The sequence below is a fragment of the Aulonocara sp. 'chitande type north' Nkhata Bay genome, linkage group LG2 (genome assembly GCF_057382095.1).
Source record: "Aulonocara sp. 'chitande type north' Nkhata Bay isolate Kocher_YH1m ecotype deep benthic linkage group LG2, A_spYH_male_GT1.1, whole genome shotgun sequence".
In the NCBI taxonomy this organism is placed as follows: Eukaryota; Metazoa; Chordata; class Actinopteri; order Cichliformes; family Cichlidae; genus Aulonocara; species Aulonocara sp. 'chitande type north' Nkhata Bay.
The window spans coordinates 36177518-36198143 of record NC_141345.1 but is presented as its reverse complement, the minus strand read 5'-3'; the positions used below and the strand labels follow the sequence as shown (position 1 = coordinate 36198143).

Genomic DNA, 20626 nt, shown 5'->3' with positions numbered 1-20626 from the left:
TTGTATAGAAAACAGATGAATTCACTTAGACCCCCGGAGAGCAGTCATTTTGGTTTTCTACCTTAGACCCCCGCGGAGTCATCATTTTGCGTTTCTACCTTTAAAAGCCGGAGAGCAGTCAGTCAAATGCTGGAGTCATTCATATGTATATTAGGTCGTTACCTAGGAATTCTGGAGGGAGGGGAGTGGGGGTGAGTGATTGAGGGGGTGGGGGAGTGGAGTGTTTCAGTTTGCCATCTTAGGGAGAAATCAACACATGTCCTTTGTATGTCCTTTGTTGCTGACATTTATTGATGAAAACAGTACAAAAAACCAACCATTTGTACACATATTTACAAATAATGATAAAAAGTGAGTGAGTACATTTCAACATTTTCAGCAATCACTCACAATCCTGGCACTGCCACGGTATCTGTCGTCTGCATTTACCACATGTGTACCTGTAGCAGTGAACACATCGCACAGTGGCCTGATTTTTTTTGCATCTGTGTTTGACCTGACACGTGGCCCTTTTTCCAGGGCTCGGTGTGGAGGGTTGTGTCCGAAGCAACTGATCTTTTCTTGCCTTCTTCGCAGCTACATGAGAGCGAGCCAACTCCCTTGCAAGCTCCACCAGGAAGTCCACCTGTCTTTCCTTCGTCCCGGTGCATGCTTGATACAGCACATGTGCATTCAGTGCTGCCATGTCAATCATGTTATAAAACACGGCGACTGACCAGCGCCGTGTTCCTCTGCGGACAGTGTACTCCCGAACCATCTGGTCCATCACATCCACGCCACACTTTGTTTTGTTGTAAAGGGTGACAGTGTTTGGCTTCCTTTTGGTAGTGTTATCAGTCTGAACCACGCCGTGCATGCTGCTAAGAATATAGACTGTCTTCTTCCGTTTGGCCGCATACGCCGTCAGCGTGGCAGCAGAGGTTGAAAACACCTAAGAAATAAGATAAATTGTTATTTCCATAGCCCTTTTACACACAATGAAACACATAAACATAGAACCACAAAAGACCTGCAACATACCTGAGTGGTGAATTCATTGCGATCTGTCTGTCTAGTGGATTGAGGAATTTCCCTGCGAATCTTGTTGACTGTGCCGAGGATGGTGGTTTTCCGTCCAAGAAGTTTTTGCGCAAGTGAAAGCGATGTGAAGAAATTGTCCGTGGTAACATTTCTGCCCTTGTCTAGGAATGGTTCCATCAGCCTCATCACTACATCTTCAGACAGTCTCTCCCCACTGGGACGATTGGGGTCCTTGCCAAGATATGGGAAGACATTGCAAATGTACTTGGATTTTAGGTCGCAAGCCACCCAAAACTTGATCCCAAACTTGTCAGGTTTACTTGCAATATACTGCAGGAAACAGCACTGAGTCTTTGATGGGAAAAGCTGCTCATCAACGGTGATATGTAGACCAGGGTTGTAGCACGTGATGCAGTTGGTGACAAATGATCCCCACACACTGGAAATTGCAGCAAACTTGTCAGTCTTTGCTCGATCACAGCGGGTGGACTTGTCATCAAAGCGTAGGTGTTGCATGATGTCTTGGAAGCGGTTTCGTGCCATAGTTCCAATGATCTGTGGGTTTCCCAGGTTTGCTGACCAGCAGTCATTTACAGATGGAAGCCTGTAAACCCCCCGCAAGATGACAATTGCAATAAATGCCATTAGTTCAGGGAGGTCCATGAACCAATGAACATGCTCCGTTTGCTGTGCATGTTGAATAGTCCATTCTTGAATGCTACGAAGCATGTCAAGAGTGATGAAACACAGGAAGCTCTGAAGGCGACTCGAGATACTTCTCCTGGCCTTAGCCGTTGGCTCTCCATCTGCAGCGTACGGTTCTATTGGGGTGAAAGGGAGACAGGTCCCCACCTGTTCTTCATGCCACACTGTGCCATCTTTTGCTGTCTCAGTCCCCAAACAAGCTCTCTTTTTAGGTGGAGAAGCAGTCTCCTCATCTGCAGTGTGAACAAATTCAAACTGTGAGCAATGGGAAGGTCAAACAAACTTACTAACTACATCCACTTACTTGTTTGAAATGAAAAAGGAAATAACATGAAATGAAACTAACCGGAAGACTGATCAGACAGCTCTGAGTCCGAATCCGGCTGAACTTCTAGGTCTTCTCCATCCGAGTCACAAGGGTCGACTTCCGTCAGGATAATTTCCAACACCTGCTGAGTAGTGAGTCTTCTCTGCATTTTCTTTCCTTGGAGAGGAGGTCCGTACACCACAGAATTCTTCAGGGCAATGAAGGGTTAGACTAAGTGCAGTGAGATTGTGTCATATATATACCCAGTACAAAAAACACCCAGTGCTCTGATTGGTGCACAATCATAGAGATGCTCTATGATGGCATTTATTGCAATTGTCATCTTGCGGGGGGTTTACAGGGTTCCATCGGTAAATGACTGCTGGTCAGCAAACCTGGGAAACCCACAGATCATTGGAATTATGGCACGAAACCGCTTCCAAGACATCATGCAACACCTACGCTTTGATGACAAGTCCACCCGCAGTGATCGAGCAAAGACTGATAAGTTCGCTGCAATTTCCAGTTTGTGGGGATCATTTGTCACCAACTGCATCACGTGCTACAACCCTGGTCTACATATCACCGTTGATGAGCAGCTTTTCCCATCAAAGACTCAGTGCTGTTTCCTGCAGTATATTGCAAGTAAACCTGACAAGTTTGGGATCAAGTTTTGGGTGGCTTGCGACCTAAAATCCAAGTACATTTGCAATGTCTTCCCATATCTTGGCAAGGACCCCAATCGTCCCAGTGGGGAGAGACTTTCTGAAAATGTAGTAATGAGGCTGATGGAACCATTCCTAGACAAGGGCAGAAATGTTACCACGGACAATTTCTTCACATCGCTTTCACTTGCGCAAAAACTTCTTGGACGGAAAACCACCATCCTCGGCACAGTCAACAAGATTCGCCGGGAAATTCCTCAATCCACTAGACAGACAGATCGCAATGAATTCACCACTCAGGTATGTTGCAGGTCTTTTGTGGTTCTATGTTTATGTGTTTCATTGTGTGTAAAAGGGCTATGGAAATAACAATTTATCTTATTTCTTAGGTGTTTTCAACCTCTGCTGCCACGCTGACGGCGTATGCGGCCAAACGGAAGAAGACAGTCTATATTCTTAGCAGCATGCACAGCGTGGTTCAGACTGATAACACCACCAAAAGGAAGCCAAACACTGTCACCCTTTACAACAAAACAAAGTGTGGCGTGGATGTGATGGACCAGATGGTTCGGGAGTACACTGTCCGCAGAGGAACACGGCGCTGGCCAGTCGCCGTGTTTTATAACATGATTGACATGGCAGCACTGAATGCACATGTGCTGTATCAAGCATGCACCGGGACGAAGGAAAGACGGGTGGACTTCCTGGTGGAGCTTGCAAGGGAGTTGGCTCGCCCTCATGTAGCTGCGAAGAAGGCAAGAAAAGATCAGTTGCTTCGGACACAACCCTCCACACCGAGCCCTGGAAAAAGGGCCACGTGTCAGGTCAAACACAGATGCAAAAAAAATCAGGCCACTGTGCGATGTGTTCACTGCTACAGGTACACATGTGGTAAATGCAGACGACAGATACCGTGGCAGTGCCAGGATTGTGAGTGATTGCTGAAAATGTTGAAATGTACTCACTCACTTTTTATCATTATTTGTAAATATGTGTACAAATGGTTGGTTTTTTGTACTGTTTTCATCAATAAATGTCAGCAACAAAGGACATACAAAGGACATGTGTTGATTTCTCCCTAAGATGGCAAACTGAAACACTCCACTCCCCCACCCCCTCAATCACTCACCCCCACTCCCCTCCCTCCAGAATTCCTAGGTAACGACCTAATATACATATGAATGACTAGCCAATTTAGCTTCCACTTCCAGCATTTGACTGCTCTCCGGCTTTTAAAGGTAGAACGGTAGAAGCCTGGAAATCCCAGTGTTAAAAGCTTTGTTTCAGTGACATCTAGTGACAAAACAGGGAACAGCAAACAGTGTAATCGTGTGCTGAGTGTAACGAAGGTTTGTGTGAATGATATCAATACAATTTTGGATGAATTGACAGATCAGTTGCTTCTATACAAACAGAGGGTGTGATTATGTTCATGGGATTGGGATTTTTAGATTTTTAATGACAAAAAATATTTTTTCCACTGCTTTTCTTTATTTTCTTGCTGACAACTTTCAAAAACACACGTTCACATGGCACTGGGGTGTTACAAAGCGTCTCGTGTTACGTAGCAGTATTGATGATTTTGACCACTTATGTGAGCCAAGTGGTCAAAACATTGCGTGTGATTTTCTGCACTGGAGCAAGCTTTGAGGCGGCGGTTCGAGGAAAATGCAACTTCAAGTTAGCAGCTTGTATCGGAGCATTGGTGTCATGTGGCCATCACAAGAGAAGACATGGAACAGTGGTGAACCTTAATTTTGGTGGCTGACCAAAATTACCCCAAGATCACAGCGATCACTCGGTCACAAAAGACCGCAGAGCAACATCCAGAGAACCGCAGGTCTCATTTGCCTCGTCTAAGGTCAGTGTTCATGACTCTACCATAAGAAAGAGACTGGGGGAAATGGCCTGCGTTTTTTTCCAAGACAAAAACCACTGCTGAAAAACTTTCGCCAGAAAACTCTTGATGGTCACCAAGACTGTTGGGAAAATACTCTGTGGCCTGACGAGACGAAAGCTGAACTTTTTTGGAAGGTGTGTGTCCCATTACAACTCACTTAAAAGTAACAGAGCATTTCTAAAAAGGAACATCATACTATCAGTAAAATATGGTAATGTGATGGTCTGGGCTATTTTGCTGCCTCAGGACTGAAAGACTTGCTGTGGTAAATGGAACCATGAATTCTGCTGTCTTCCATAATGTCCTAAAGGAGAATGTTCGGCCAACTGTTTGTGACCTCAAGCTGAAGCACACTTGGGTTCTGAAGCAGGACAATGATCCAGAACACACCAGCAAGTCCACCTCTGAATGACTTAAGAAAAACTATATGAAGACTTTGGAGTAGCCTAGTCAAAGTCCCGACCAGAATGAGATTCAATTCAATTCAATTCAATTTTATTTATTTATATAGCGCCAAATCACAACAAAAGTCGCCTCAAGGCGCTTTATATTGTACAGTAGATACAGAGAAAAGCCCAACAATCATATGACCCCCTATGAGCAACACTTTGGCGACAGTGGGAAGGAAAAACTCCCTTTTAACAGGAAGAAACCTCCAGCAGAACCAGGCTCAGGAGGGGCGGGGCCATCTGCTGCGACCGGTTGGTGTGGGAGATGGTGTGACCTTAAAAACACGGTTCAGACTCAAAAATGTGGCTGAATAAAAACAATCATGCATGTAGGTTTGGATTTTTTGCCTAATAATAAACACCTTCATTTAAACACTGTATTTTGTGTGTACTTGTGTTATTTTTGTCTTATATTGTAATTTGTTTGATGATTGGAAACATTTGTTTGTGACAGACATCCAAGGAAATCAGGACGGGAGCAAACACTTTTCACACCACAATATATCCTTTAGATATTACAGTAGACTGCAATGCAACAATGACATGCTAAATATCATACTTATCATATAACAGTGGGGGTGATGCTTGAAGATGGTGAGACTTATTTATTATATCAATCAGACAGCTCAAGTTTGGGTGGTTTGGAGGCAATGTTAGGGAAGCAAGGCTGAGATGTTTGGGACATGTGTGGAGCAGAGATAGTGGATATGTTGGGAAAAGGTTGGAGCTGCCAGACAGGAGTAAAAGAGGAACGCTGCAGAGAATGTTTATGGATGAATGCAAGAGAAAGAGTGAGATGGAGGAAGATAATCCACTGTGGCAACCTTTAAAGGAAGAAGGCATTCAAATAATATAATGTTATTATATAAAATATAATTCAAATAATCAAAGTCGTTTATTTTCTTCAGTGTATCATGTCTAAAACATAATTTTCTAATATGACATTGAGCAGATTTCTTTGTATAGGTTTTGTGTAGAGCCATCATTGGTATCCTTATATTTTTCTTTCTTTCTCATTTCTCCTTCTTGTAAAACAAACAAAAAAAAACGTCACCTGACAGAAAAACTGGTACTCAACGGCACTTTAATTTTGAAAAGTCGCACCGGAAGTGATATTGAACTTCTGCTAGACCGCTAACTAGCTGGAGTTTGTTGTTCCTTCAGCAATCGCTTCTAGAGTAGCTGTCATTTTCTAGCTTTTCGAGGTTGACACATCGTGTTCTTGTGACCGCAGGTAGAATTTAGCTAGAAAGAAGTCACGCAGTGTGGAACTAAACCTGGTGTATGTGTACTAGGTACATTTGCAACCTCGCCCATTGGCTAGCTAACGCTAAGCGTTAACCTTGTAAGATAACGCTAGTGATCTGCTAACAGTACATAAAGTACAGTTAGCTAACTTAACCAAGCTTGCTGAGCTCAGCCCCTAACAAATTCATTTGAAGTGATGCACTGAGGTATGTTGTCGTTTCGTGATTCTGTATGTGTTTTATTACGGACGCTAAATGCAGTGTCACTAACGTTAGCCGAATCATGTTTCAGTTCCGCTTCTGTCTTCAGGCGTCTGTATTTGTATTGTATTTTTCTGGCCGTCAGAACGTATACAGTGCTGTCCGCATTTAACCTGTTTTTGTATAAATGGGAGGCCTGTCTGTTTACTTTCTTCCTTCAAAAGTGTCGCGCTTTGTTTCGTGTAGTATAAATACTTGTTATACTCAGCTGCTTGTCCCACCTCTGCCTGCGTTCATCTTCAATGGTTCCTCTTGAATTTCGTTGTGATTGCGCAAAATATATTTTACATACATTCATTTTTTTTCCATCGCCAAACTGTTGAAACATGGCAGAGTATTGATTGGAAATAATTAACCATTATTGATTGGACTGTAGGCTTGATGTATGGGCCTATCTGATGCTGCTGCAGTGATATTGCCCTTTTTTGTGTAGGTGTATCTATTGTTGAACCATCAGGATGGCAGGGTCCCAGTGGGAGCTTCCTCCGGAGCTATGTTGCCGGCCCATGGCATTTGTGGCTTTGACTGGCCTGGATGTGGTATACAATGCTGTGCACCGGGCCATTTGGGATGCCTTCTGTGCCAATCGTCGTGCTGACAGAGTCCCTATCTCTTTCAAAGTGCTACCAGGAGACCACGAGTACCCAAAATGTCGCACTAAGGTGAGCTGCAGCTTGAGAAATCTTTGACAAGTTGAAATTTACACTATATTATATCCCAGTAAAACTCAAACTATTACTGGTTTATCGTTTTCACACTTGCAAATAACAGCATCACTCCTAAAATGTAGGAAAACACTAACCGCTATCAACAATACTGTTTTCTGCTCTGTGCCTAGCGAACATCATATGAGTGGTACATCCCTAAAGGCATCCTGAAAACCGGCTGGATGAACAAACATTTAAACCTGGTACCTGCTCTTGTAGTCCTGTTCTATGAATTGGACTGGGATGACCCGCAGTGGAAAGAGAAACAGTCTGAATGTGCAACTAAAGTGGAGATTGTTAGGTGGGTGAAATGAAATTTGTGAAATGCCTTTGGGGGTTTTTTTTCTCAGAAATGTGTAGTGAGTTTTTTCCGTTGTGTGGCATTTGTCTACCTTTAGGACCAGTCTTCAGGGTAGAAACACCAAAGTGGCTGTGGTTTTAATCCAGAAGAAAACTCCTCTGCCTCCAGGTAGAGCCTTCTACAAAATAACAATATGTGCTCATGGCAGCTTTTTTTTTTATTTCACAGTCATGCAAAAAACAAACAAACCTGTAGACCATGCTGACACCTACCATCTTTGTTTCACAGGAGAGGACCTGGTGGCATCAGAGCGGGCACAAGCTCTCTGTCATGCCTGTGATCTGTCTGGCAAGAGCCTCTTTGTTCTCCCTCACACTGACCACTTAGTGGGCTACATTATAAGGTACCTACGACTGACTGAGCCGGTGACCTGATTTAAAGTGAAGATTGTGTTTTCACTGAGTATCTTTTTGGTGTGATTCTAAAGGTTGGAGAACGCGTTCTACGAGCATGCTCAGACCTATTATTACACTGAGATTCGGCGCGTCAAATCTCACAAAGAGTTCCTCAACAAGACAACCCACCAGGTATGAATATGTTCCTCCGTGAACAGTGAACGGATACATGAAAGGTCTCGTGCTGTTTCTGGTCCTTTCGTTTGTTTATTACACAGCAGTTGTAGGTGCTATGCAAACAATGTGAATCTATCAAAATGCTCAGTGCACAGCAGAAATTGCACAAACAGGATGCATGCAGGAATTATATCTTTTAAATAATCAGTCAAGCTGTGATGACTCTGCAATATTGTTACTGCCCTCTTCTATGCACATCCATTTTTCTGTCATTAGTTCCTCTTCTGCTAACATTAAATTGTCTCAGTTAGGAAGGAGAAGATCACACCAAATATTCTGTGGTTGGCAGCATGTCATGTGGCTAATTGAGCAAGCATTGCATTTGATCATCAGGCCAGCACTATTTGAAAATTGTAGCTCTACAATCAGAGGTTGTAGACAGACCATTCAGAAACCAGTTAACATGCTGAGTGTGGAATACTGGCTTTTCCTGTTGTCTTCTATGGCCTGTGCTGTGGTGCTGCCTGCACTCAGCGAGCTTTTTTTGTATTTCCTGACAGTGCCAGTATGCCTTACACTGTTGGAACAACAGTGAAAAGGGCACAGGTTAGAAAATTCATTCATGATCTGGCCGGTTACTGAAGTTATTTCGACCCCCTCATATATTATGTGACGGTATCAGACTGAATCCACTTCTTGAGTATCACGTGTTCAGTTTACTCTTACCAGCATTGCTCTGTTGCTTCATTTGTAGCAGCACTCTTGCCTTTTTTTGTTTTTACTGAATGAAGTAGGCAGCACTCGTTTAATCCATATTAACTAATGATTAAAGAAGAGCTTTATTAAACACTCCTCTGTGTGAGCATGCAAAGCCTAAGAAAGTTGGTATCTGATTGTGAGCAGGGTTTAAGGTTTTGTTGAGCCAGTTAACACAAAGAAAGCTGTTTTGAGTTTGATTCCCCCCCGGTGTCTCGATTGTAGGAGAACTACTACTATCATGTGACAAAACTTTCCTGGCTCAAGATTATCAAAATAAGACCCCAAACTTTGTCCAGCTAATAGTTCTCAGAGTGGTGCAGCTTAACTAGTAATACTTGGGCTCAGCGTACATTTTCGCACCTGTGACATTTCACAATACAGAGATGCATGTCTTATTATCTATTATCTCATCCTATTTTTTTTGACTGGGTGATCCATTGACGTTGAGACAGAGGTGTCACACATGAGGTTACGGGCCTCTAACAGATTATTGTAGAATGAAAAATAATCTGCTGAAATGAAACTTATTCTAAACCTAATCTAACGTCATTTCAATATTTTTTTCAAATGAATCCAGTAATAGAACAGTTTAGAAAGCTGCTTAGAGATGGAAGGAAACACAGTGTAAGAAGTCATTGTGTTTGAACAGCTTTCTAATCTCTCTGTTCCCAGCTGCTGTTTGTCAGGCATCAGTTTAAAATCGCTTTCTTCAGTGAACTGAAGCAGGACACCCAAAATGCTCTCAAGTAAGTGTGTGTCCTGAGATTCACAATAGGTGCTAAAATAGTCAGCGTCCTAAATGATAGCTGATCAGTTTATCTTGTGTGTTTGTGTCTGTAGGTATTACAGAACTGCCTACAGTCTTGTGCATGAGCTCCGATCACATGAGACCAACATGTTGGAGATCAAAACTATGGCTGGATTCATTAACTACAAGGTACAGTCGTGCTTGTCCTCTGTGTAACTGTTCTTCAGATAAACAGCAGTGGATCTGACTTTTTGTCAGATTCATGTCTTTAAATTACTCAACATTAGTAGGGACGTCTGTGCACACGTTGTGACAAACAACTTGAGCAACTACAAACACACGGCTGTGTGAATTTGTTCTCCACGCGGTGACGTGTCGGGCCCTCCAGGTAGCAGTTAATGTCAGCTACTGTCATGGTTGCAGTTCAAGTTAGCAGAGTTGGTGTAAATCCAAAACGGAGGTCAGAGCCACAAAAACAACCTGTGGGCCAAGTAATAGAACAGGGGCCAGATGTTTAGCATAAAAAGCCAACAACAAGTAATGAATCATCGAACAGTCCTGGTAAACACAGTCCCAACCAATGTTCCCTCTGATGTTTCATGTGTCTGAGCGAACACACAAACTCCCTGAGCGGACACTTGGACCACTGTGAGCGACAGCAGACGTGTGCCCTGTGGTCACGCCAGCATCGAATCCACCCAAGTTACATGTTTATTAAAATAATCAAATTACAGCATTTATGTTAGACTACTTTTAATTAGCCCACTTACAATGAAAATTTAAAACAAATCTAGTTCCTGACCTGTGTAGCATGTTAACACTATTGGAAGGAAAAATAACTTGAACTCCAATTTTGAAAACACAACTTTATTTATTTATTTATTTTTTAAATAAAGCTCTGACTTATATTATGAGTCTGTGGTCTGGGAGAGAGTCTGTAACTCTCTGTCTGCAAAATACAGGATATAATGACCAGTGTTGGGTAATTAATTATATAGTTACTTCTTCAAAAAAGTAACTGAGTTTTGCAAACAACAAAGTATTTTGCAGCTGTTTACCTAAAAATGCAGCCAAGGCGTTTCAAACTATTTCAAACTATTTACAGAACAATCAGCTGTTCTGCATCAAATCTGATGCCACACAAATTATTTGTGTCGCTCCAAAAATAATTTCTGTCCACTATGAGATGAAGGAGAACAACAGCCTGATACCTGCAGGCCTGACAGCAGCAGATGTGTCACTGCTGTAACACCTGTAACACTCAGCAGGCGCCTCATTGTTCTGACACACAACAAAACTACTGACTACACACTAACTGCACACTAACTGCACACTAACTGCACACTAACTGCACACTAACTGCACACTAACTACACAAGATTTGTGCTAAACGTCGCAAATCACTCACATCTCAAACACGCCGTCACTCCTAAAACTTCCCCCTCCCTAAACAACTAGATGCCATGTTGCCATATCACTTTTTGATTGGTCGACATGGTACATTTTTCACCAATAGGAAAGGGCGGGGTTTTTGTTCACAGGCTTTCCAGCGTTTTCCTTATAAAACGCTGTTTTCACCGTTTCTTCCTGCAGTAAATATAAACAACGACAGTATTCAGGAAGGAAACAAACATTGCAGATATTTTATCATAACTCTGGTTTTACGTGGCCGATCAACACAATTTAAAAACTGGTATAAAGTCCACACTTTGTCCGTCAGTTGTTCCGTCTGTCCTGCTCACATCTCCAATGGTTGTAGTCGTTGTCATTAACGTGGCTTCACTCCACATCAGCCGCTTTGCTAAAACACCGGTGTCAGCACATAAGGACGCTGTCATAGCCTGTCACCGACGCTGATCAGCTGCGTATATACGAATGTGAATCGCATCATTGGCTGGACTGTGGGATAAGGTGGCATCGTTGTAATCAGCCAGTCACTGACTGACTCACACTGCAAAACAGAATTATTAACGTATTAATTTTAATTTCAATTCAGGTAGATTTTTTCTTGTGCGCAGAGACGTGCCAGCAGTGCGCAGCTTAGAGGGAACATTGCTCCCAACTGTACTATAAACTAAACTTTTTGTGACACTTCTCCCTTTATGTTTCTCTCCTGTTCTCGGTGTCTGCAGATCTGCCGCCTGTGTTTCCAGCATAACACTCCTCTAGATGCTATAGCCCAGTTCCGAAAGCACATCGACCTGTGTAAGAAGAAGATCGGCAGCGCTGAACTAGCCTTTGAGCACTCTGCGTGGATGTCTAAACAGTGAGATATGCTCATTGGATATGAACACACAGAAATTACACATGTGGCCGATAGTCCATCACCCTCTGTATGGAACAAGATGAAGTGATTAAACCTTATAATAAAAATATGTTAATTCACAATGGTGAACATGCAAACTCCACAGTGAAAAGGCCCCACACTTGTCCTCTAATGAGTGTACATGAACACAGTACATTATATAAGGACTCATGTTTATTTATAATGCACATCCATACATCATGTCTGCACATCTTGACTGTTCGACTTTGCCCCGTTCAGGTTCCAGTCATTTGGGGAACTGTTTGATGAAGCTATAAAGTTGGGACTGACGGCAATCCAGACCCAGAACCCTGGATTTTACTACCAGCAGGCTGCCTGCTACAGTCAGGACAGGAAGCAGCTGGCACAGCAGCTCTGTCAGGTGATGGCGGTACAGCTACTGTAACTATGCCTCAGTGTACCAGCAACACCAAAGACAGCATGAACTCGCCGCTTTAAAATGCAACTGAATCGTAGCTTCTTTTAGGAGGTTTCTAATGATCATATTGCATATCAAACACAGCTTAACAGTTTCATTGGTCGGTTGTTCCAGGCTGGTGCAAGTTACCCCTCCCCCGACCCTCTGGACACCCAAAGCGCAGGACTGGATTTCTATGGCCAGAGACCTTGGAGGCAGGGACAACAGAGTATGTTGACAGATACAGACATGGAACAACACTGCTGGCCTCAGACACTGTTAATGTTACTGCTTCATTCACAAATCTGCACAACAGTGCTTGTGCAATATTATGTACTGTAGCTGAGACGTGACCGTGCGTGATTAAACTGTTTTGAGTTTCTACATCTGGCCATATTTTGTTTACATTTCCTTTATCTTGTTGTGAGGACACGTGTGCACACCCCTATGGTGAAGGTCAACAGTAAACAGACTAACTGCTGTTAGATTGTTGCTTTAAAAGGACAGCTGGCTTCTCTGAAGTAAAGAACACTTTAATTAGCTGTTAGGTCCTGAGTGATCTTGTCTAAATATTTTATTGTGGACACGTGTAACACATCCAACGTGCTTTTAGAAAGCTTATGAGAGGATCCTTCTGCTGTCTGATGCTGCGTGTACCACTACTTCTAATGAAACCTTCCAAAATGAAGCTTAATATCAAGAGTTTGTTCAGTAATTACGTCTGCATCACTTCACTTCCAGGTATTGATCCTCCAGATGCTGAAAAAGAGAAGACGGGGATTCTAGCTCTGCAGATTAAAGAGAGAGATGTACCACATTCTGTAAGAGCACACAGCAATATTTTACTGCTTTAGTCCTGCTTATTTAAAAAAAAATCATTGTTATTAATGACACACACCCTCAGCCTTACATATGAAGTTAAACTAGCCTATTTTTAACATGGTAGCTGATAAAATCATTTGAAAATGACCAGCTTGGTTTGTGAAGTAGCTTAAAATGTAGAGTTTGTTGGACGCTGACATCCTTGCATCGTGCATCCTTCACATGCCCACAGAAGTCAGTGTGCAGCCTTTTAAAAGGTTCAGACATTATTGGAGAAAGTGCCTGATCCGTGAGAAAATGTTACCTAAAGCTACAGTTGGTCTAAAATCAGTGGAAGCGCACTTTGGGTTCGGTTATTGAGTTTTTCAGAACGCCAATCCCTGTAAAGATCTGTGATTTGTTTGTTTTCTACAACAGTAGCTTTTCTTGGTACTATTGAAGATACTCAAAGGTATAGAATTCTTAAATACAGCAAGAAAAATGTAGGAATTGTGTGTTTTTGTGTTGCGGGAATCTAAATGTGTTGGCACATCATATGCTGAGGTCCTGTTTGTACAGAGGAAACGATAGGCTGCTCTGCATGTGACGCATTTTCCCAGCTAGAGCAGAAAAAGCTTTACACAGAGACATGAACATTCAGCTTTGAAGCTTTGTTGTGTCATTCTCATAATTGTGTTTTACTTCTAGTTCCTGTCAGGTTGAATTAATCCTCTGGTGTCTCTGCCCCTGCAGGAGCTGATAATAGCACTTCTCAGCAACGCCGTCGCCCAGTTTAAGAAGTACAAGTGTCCTCGAATGAAGAGCCACCTCAGTGCGTATGATTAGCGTTTTATAGTCGCTGGGTTACCTTCTTACAGGTGGACGTGTTCTAATCCCTGTAGTATATAAAGAACATCGACACTGTGGTGATTTTTTAATATGAGCACGTTGCAGTTCGCAGCTGTTGTGTCGTTTCACCTCGTCTCACTGTGTGTATCTTCTGTAGTGGTGCAGATGGGAGAGGAATACTACCATGCAAAAGACTACACCAAGGCGCTGAAGTAAGTGAGACACAGCTTTTCCAAGTTACGTCCCACTTTTATTTTGATATAGAAGCTGAGAGCAGGACACGTCACACCCAGAATCTTCCAAACTCCTCACACGAGGGGAAAGGGAACAGAACTCTTTACCTCTCACTCTTAGAAAGCAGGCTGTGTGAAGAATCGTCTTTACCCATTGTGTGTGTTTTCTTATCAGGCTGTTGGACTATGTGATGTGTGACTATCGCACAGAGCGATGGTGGGGTCTCCTGACAGCCATATTGACCACAGCTCTACGCTGTGCTTATCTGATGGCTAGTATTAAGGACTACGTTATCTACTGTATGGAGCTGCTGGGCAGAGGTGAGAAAAAGACGGAACTGAAAACTACGACAAAACATCAGGAATAGTTAAAGAACAAAAGATGCCAAATAATCCTGTAAAACACAATCCTTTAATCTGTGGGGTGGTATTAGAAACTGCTGCTGACACTCAGAACATTCTTACTTGCGTGTGGTAAATCTGAGAAATTTGTTGCAACTGTCCAAGGATGTTTAAAATATCAAAGATGACGTTTGAGTGGAAAACTGAATAATATCAGATCAGAAGACTCACGCTGATCTTGTCTTTTAGCTTCCACCCTCAAGGAGGAGCAAAAGTCAAGGATTGAGAGGAATCTCATCAAAGTCCTCACGGTGAGCTGAAGGGTTCCACCGATCTAATACTCATGATTTCAAACGTTAATATAATTGTAGTGTGTTTCGTAGGAATTAAATGCTTAAAAGCTGCAGTTTGTAGCTGTGTTGTAAAGCTCAGAGTAGCTAAGCAGAGGTCAAATCAAAATTGATGCATCCACATATTTTAATTTCCAGAACGAGGTCCCAGATGCTGAGCCGGAGTGCGATCCGTCTTCTGTCACTGCTGCCAGGTCTTTGTGGAATGACCGCATGGCTTTGGCTGGATCGAACGAACTAACTATAGAAGTGCAAGACTACATCCCATTCAGTTAGTAAACACACGATTCGCTCAAAACAGGGGTTTTAGTTCTCCTCTTCTATCGTGTACGTGGCAGGAAGAAAAGGTGCATGCTGACGAACGATACTGGGTTTAGAAAGAGTTTAGTATAAAATGGGATCCGTCTTAAGTAATAAGTTGATGCAGCATTCTTCTATATCTCTTTATAAATGGGTTATAATAGCTGTCCTTTTTTTCTTACTCCAGTCCAGTGTAAAGCCAAATTCCAGGCTCCCAGTTTCCACGTGGACCAGCCTGTCCAACTGCAGGTCTTCCTCCGAGCTGACTGCCCTCATCCCGTGTCTTTCAGCAAGCTAGCTGTCAGCCTCAGTAACCAGGTACGTGCTGTTTGCATCGCCGCCTCCAGGTATGATGTCAGCTTGGAGCGCTTTGTCTGTCCAACGTCCCACAAAAGCAGCTTCAGGTGAGCTGGTGTGCTCTCAGTCCACACAAACTGAACACATTCAGTCTCGTGTTTATTTACTTCTGTAATTATGTTGCATGCTCACCATGTTAGTTAAAAAACTGCAGTAATAAAACCCAGACTGGTTCGTGTTCACCTCGTTTTAGTGCAGACAGCTGAAAATAACATAAACCTTACGTTCACTGTTCTTCATGGTTATGCTGCAGTAGCTTAGCTTCCTATCCCTCAGCCATAAACCACTGATGGGGTATTGTATGTGATGTATAAAGGTGTTTTTGTTTATTAGGAGTATAACCAGTGGTGTGTGGCAGAGTGGTCAGGCCAGGAGGCCATGAGTCTGTTACCAGGAAAAACCACATGCTACAACTTCAGCTTTGTGGCAAAAACTGAAGATGTTGGTAAGAAGATAGAGGTAAGGAGACTTTGTTGTTTGTGATTGCGAGAGAGAGACATGGATGGAAACATTGATTAATATGTGTGTTATCATAGATGACGGGTATCGAGGTGATGTTGGGTGGCGACAGTGGTCGCTGTGTGTTTGTGAGCTGGAGAGGAGCAGGTGGAGACGCCGCGTCTGCACATGAAGCCTTGCAGGCCAGCAGGTGTTCACGGCGTTGGGGCCGTAACATCGAAGCACGTCAGGAGCTGGACTGGGACAGCTTGACCATGCAGCACAGCACCATGTGAGTCAGAAAAAGCCATTACCAACCCGTCAGTTTGAGCAGTGTCCGTGCTGGGATCGAATCAGCAGAAATGGTTCTTGTGTTTAGGATCATCTCCAGAGTCCCAAAGATCTCTGTTCAGCTGAGCCACCAGCCTCCTGCACTCACCAATGAAATGTACTGCATCAAGCTTACTGTCCAATCACAGGAGGAGGCCATGGCTAAAGATGTTAAATTAACTGCTGGCCTCAAACCAGGTAGATCGGTACTGTAATCATTTCAATAACATACAGCAGCATACGAATGCTAATTTAGCGTTTGTCTTGGTTTGCTTGTTCAGGTCAGGATGCCAATCTAGGCCAGACCACTCACGTCACACTTGACGGATCAAAGTTTTGCGATGACAGCGCGCCTTCTTTGCTCCCCGATGTGCCTCTGGGAGAGCTGAAACCGGGTGAAAAGGTGAGTCTCACAAAGAAATGTCGATTCAGCATACCACGCAAAACGCCAACACTGTCAGTTCACAGCAAAAGAAGAAATTTGAGTTTGCGAGCTGTGTGTTTGCCTCTAGTTGGAGAAGTGCGTGTTTGTCAAGTGTGTGTCAACCGGACCCAGGGTCTTCTTGTTCCACGTGGCCTACGGCATCGACACCACAGTAGAAGGACGACAGATTATGTGCAAGTGTCACAAGGTAGAAAGCTCGTCCGACCCACAGTACAGCTGACAGACGGCTCAGCGATAAACACGTTAACGTTTGTTTTACTTTCCTGCTTTACACCTCTCTCTTTTTCTTCTTCTCCAGGATGAGACGGTAACCATAGAGACACTTGTTCCATTTGAGGTTTCGGTCAAGTTTGTTTCCACCAAGGTTTGTATTTAGGATTCCCCGTTTTTATTTTAGCGTGGACTTTACTAATAGTCAGGGAGGTGTGAGGGGATCTTTAAGGGGGCAAGGGTAGAGGGCATAAGCTTAATATCATGAAATACAAAAGCGGGAAATGAGAAACATCCAGATTTGTCTGATTACATTTACATTAGCGTAAGTTAGCATACACCTACCTCAACAACCTGTTTGTATGACAGCTGCTTGTAGAAACTGAAACAGACACTCCAAGTACAAAGTAAAGGACAAAAAATAAGTAAGACAAAGGTTAAAGTAGAGAGAAAAGCCGGAGCTTTGGTATGTTGCATTCGATTAAATAAATTTCATCCTGTTAAAGTAGGATAATGAGTCTTTTTATAGTAAGTCTAATAAAGAGTATTATTATTGTCTCTGCTGTGCTGCTGCAGTTTGAGCCGTTGGACCGGGTATCAGTGGACATTCCCTTTCTCCTAATGACTGACATCGTGTCGTCGTCTCCGTGGCCCCTCCTCCTGACTTCCTCTTCTCTGCAGCTTCTTACTGTGACCAGTAACACACCGCAGCTTCAGTCACAGTTACAGGAAGGTACCCGATTACTTAAAATAGTTACCTAAAATTTCCTGTTTAAATTTATCGCTGAAAAGTAAAAAGTGTGCGCTTGTGTTCAGTTGTTCTACAAACAGGGGAGTGTGCCAGTGAGTGTTTCTGTCTCCGATGCCCGCCACAGACCAGCATCAATAACACGGTGGCTACAGGGCAGTACCTGATATCATGGAGGAGGTACGTACACGTTAATGGAGGCTGTGACGTGCTGCTGCTGGGTTTTCAGAGGGCTTGAACAGACTTCTAAAACTCTGTTTGACAGAAACTCCTCCAGTCCAGACAGTCCTCTCATCCAGACTATAGTTAGTCTGCCTCATGTGGTCCTGGAGATGGTGCCTCTGTACATCCACGCTGGTCAGTATGCAAGCATCGCATGCACACAGTGTTCCTGATTTTACAGAAAATATTCCAATACACGAAGTAGAATTCAAGAAATGTTCTCATTATTTGCATTTGCTATTGTGAAAGATGTTAACCTCTGGCTGTTGGTGGTGTCACATTGTTGTTTTGATGTTTTGGGCTATAGATTTACCGTCGTTCGGGCGAGTCAGGGAGTCTCTTCCTGTGCGTTACCACATAGAAAACAGAACGGCTCTGGTGCAGGAGGTGGAGATGGCCGTGGAACCATCCGATGCCTTCATGTTTTCTGGTCTCAAACAGGTACAGCTGCACCGCCTGTAAGGACTGACGGGTCATGTTGATGGACAGTTTTGGTGATGTCATCGTGCTTCATCAGTACTGAAAATCTGGTTTTCATGCAGCACTTGTGTGTGTTTTCTATCTATCTGTAAATATAAAACTGTGTGTGTGTGTGTGTGTGTGTGTGTGTGTAGGTGCGTCTCCGTATCCTCCCCAGTTCAGAGCAGGAGATGCTGTATAACTACTATCCACTGATGGCTGGTTACCAAACACTACCACAGCTCAACATCAGCCTGCCACGTTGCCCCAACTTCGGTACTCAAGCTCTGAAACGCTTCCTGCCCCAGCGAATCTTCGTCAAGGTAACACGCATAGAAACCCATAAACACTAAGGTAACCGTGGAGATGTTTTCCTTGTTGGGCTAAAGCCTCGTTTCTGTCTTTCTCCACAGCCTCAGGGTCGACAGTTGGACGACGCCTCCATTGCTGCAGCTTGAGGAGAAAATGAAAGTGTTTCTTGTAAATAAAAAGCAGCATTGTGTACTGCAGGCTGTTCTAGATGTATGATACCACAGAGATTGACACTATTTGCTTAGATCATCTGTTGACCAAACACCAGCAAGCATCGAGCACCAATGATCATTTAACAGCTAAGATCGTGTGTGAATCTGATGTGAGCTTTGTGGACATTTGAGGAAAGTTTAATATATGAATAGGATGTGATGAAGATTTGATTAAACTGAAGTGATCTAAACCTGCTGTGTGTACAACCGTGAAAGTGTGAGACAATTGTACATACTTAAAAATGGCTACATTATATCGATGAAGTTGAGGGTCATAATGTTCAGAAGTGGGAAAAGGGTTAGTTGGTTCTGAAAGACGGTATAGAAAAGAGACGCCTGTCGCTATTGCCCATTTTCTTTTGGTTCATGGATTTTAAGCACTAGTAAAGTGATCAGGTAATGCTAACAATAGGGCCCGAGACTGAGTCTGAGACACGGATACCAGCTCATTTTTGCTTCTTAGTTCTTAGACTAGTTTAGAAGAGACATATTTATAATTCAGGAAAAAAATTTTTAAATACTTTTAATTGGCCAATAAAGGAATTGCAGTTTTTTCCACATTAACTTTAATAATTCACTGAAGCTTGTTGGCTGGTTCAAAAATGGCAGGTTGTTAACTCACCAAACATGAGCTGTACTGTCAGCACTCAGATTATAACCACGCTAAAGTGACTCCACACTGTAGTCATGTACACATTTGCATAACTAGCTAAATTTCCCTACTTGATCCTGGAAGGTGATGAAAATCACATCTGAGGCCTGTGAAGCAGAATTTCAGGGTTAACTCTGGGCCTAACCCTGCGCTGCAAAGCTGGTTTAATACTTACTGCTGTACATCGCCATGGTAACTTGTGATGGGAACATGTTCCAGACTAAATATCAACAGGTATAAAATCACCGTCTGCTGATAAACCAAGTTTCCAGAAAACATCCGTACGATTCTTTGAAGATCTCTGTGTGCGAATAGTAGCAGGAGCTCAAGTTTATTAATTGTCTGACGCCTGTGTGTTTCCCGAATGCGCATCAGTAATAAGTACAGATTCTTACATGCAACTTTATTCCTTGCTGCTGTTTTTTTTTTTTTTACCTTTTGGCCGTGAAATAATTGAACCCTTTAAATCCAATTGTGTGTCTTTGTGAGTTTTTAAGACTTCTACATCATCAGTGTGACTTAATTGTTCACAATTAAAATCATATAAGGTGCATGACACATTTTTAATGACTACATTGCAAAAATATGGTTTATGTAGCAAATGTGATACAAATTAAAACTCATATACAGATTAAAAGTTGATATTTTTTTATATATTGTCTGAAGGTTCAGCAAACACTCCATTATCAAAACATTAAAGAGTGATTTTATAGTTCAGGTTTTAAAGGGTTAAGAACAATTAAGTATTATAGGCATTAATATATAAATTGGATCAAATGCAGGTAGACTCAGCCCATATTTGATTTGTTTTTGTTCTTTAGCTGATCTCAGACCAGTACACACTCGGGGCTGCAGCTGAAAAAATAAAAACTAAAGCCGTCTTATGCAAATTTGGAGATTATTTAATGGGATAGCAGGTTCTAATCAGACTCCCCTGTCTACACTGGATTTACAGAATTCCTGGACTTCCAGGAACAATTCTGAGATGTTCTCTGGGGTTTT

At 42.8% G+C, this 20626-nt stretch overlaps 1 protein-coding gene across 2 annotated transcripts; it reads left to right on the top strand.

The window, feature by feature from the left end:
- Positions 1–6138: 6138 nt before the first annotated feature.
- On the top strand, positions 6139–20096 carry trappc11 (trafficking protein particle complex subunit 11). 2 transcript variants are annotated; one of them, XM_086261124.1, is made up of 30 exons: positions 6139–6280; positions 6988–7216; positions 7393–7562; positions 7660–7730; positions 7851–7965; positions 8050–8149; positions 9566–9639; positions 9734–9830; positions 11774–11907; positions 12187–12328; positions 12500–12593; positions 13106–13185; positions 13919–13997; positions 14172–14226; positions 14423–14568; positions 14839–14900; positions 15078–15210; positions 15427–15557; positions 15930–16055; positions 16133–16326; positions 16414–16562; positions 16646–16767; positions 16877–16996; positions 17108–17173; positions 17596–17752; positions 17836–17947; positions 18033–18124; positions 18297–18430; positions 18604–18771; positions 18862–20096. In XM_086261124.1, the coding sequence occupies exons 2-30, from the start codon at positions 7013–7015 to the stop codon at positions 18904–18906; spliced, it is 3372 nt and encodes a 1123-aa protein (XP_086117250.1). In that variant the 5' UTR covers positions 6139–6280; positions 6988–7012; the 3' UTR covers positions 18907–20096. The 2 variants fall into 2 exon arrangements, with proteins under 2 accessions (XP_086117250.1, XP_086117241.1); XM_086261115.1 differs by having other exon boundaries at positions 6142–6500.
- Positions 20097–20626: the final 530 nt, after the last annotated feature.

Bases quoted from the DNA above. Each gene is read 5' to 3' on its own strand.
- trappc11 (XM_086261124.1), top strand. From the start codon at position 7,013: ATGGCAGGGTCCCAGTGGGAGCTTCCTCCGGAGCTATGTTGCCGGCCC. The intron at 7,563-7,659 runs GTGGGTGAAATG...GTCTACCTTTAG, and splicing joins ACTAAAGTGGAGATTGTTAG to GACCAGTCTTCAGGGTAGAA. The intron at 9,640-9,733 runs GTAAGTGTGTGT...TTGTGTCTGTAG, and splicing joins GACACCCAAAATGCTCTCAA to GTATTACAGAACTGCCTACA.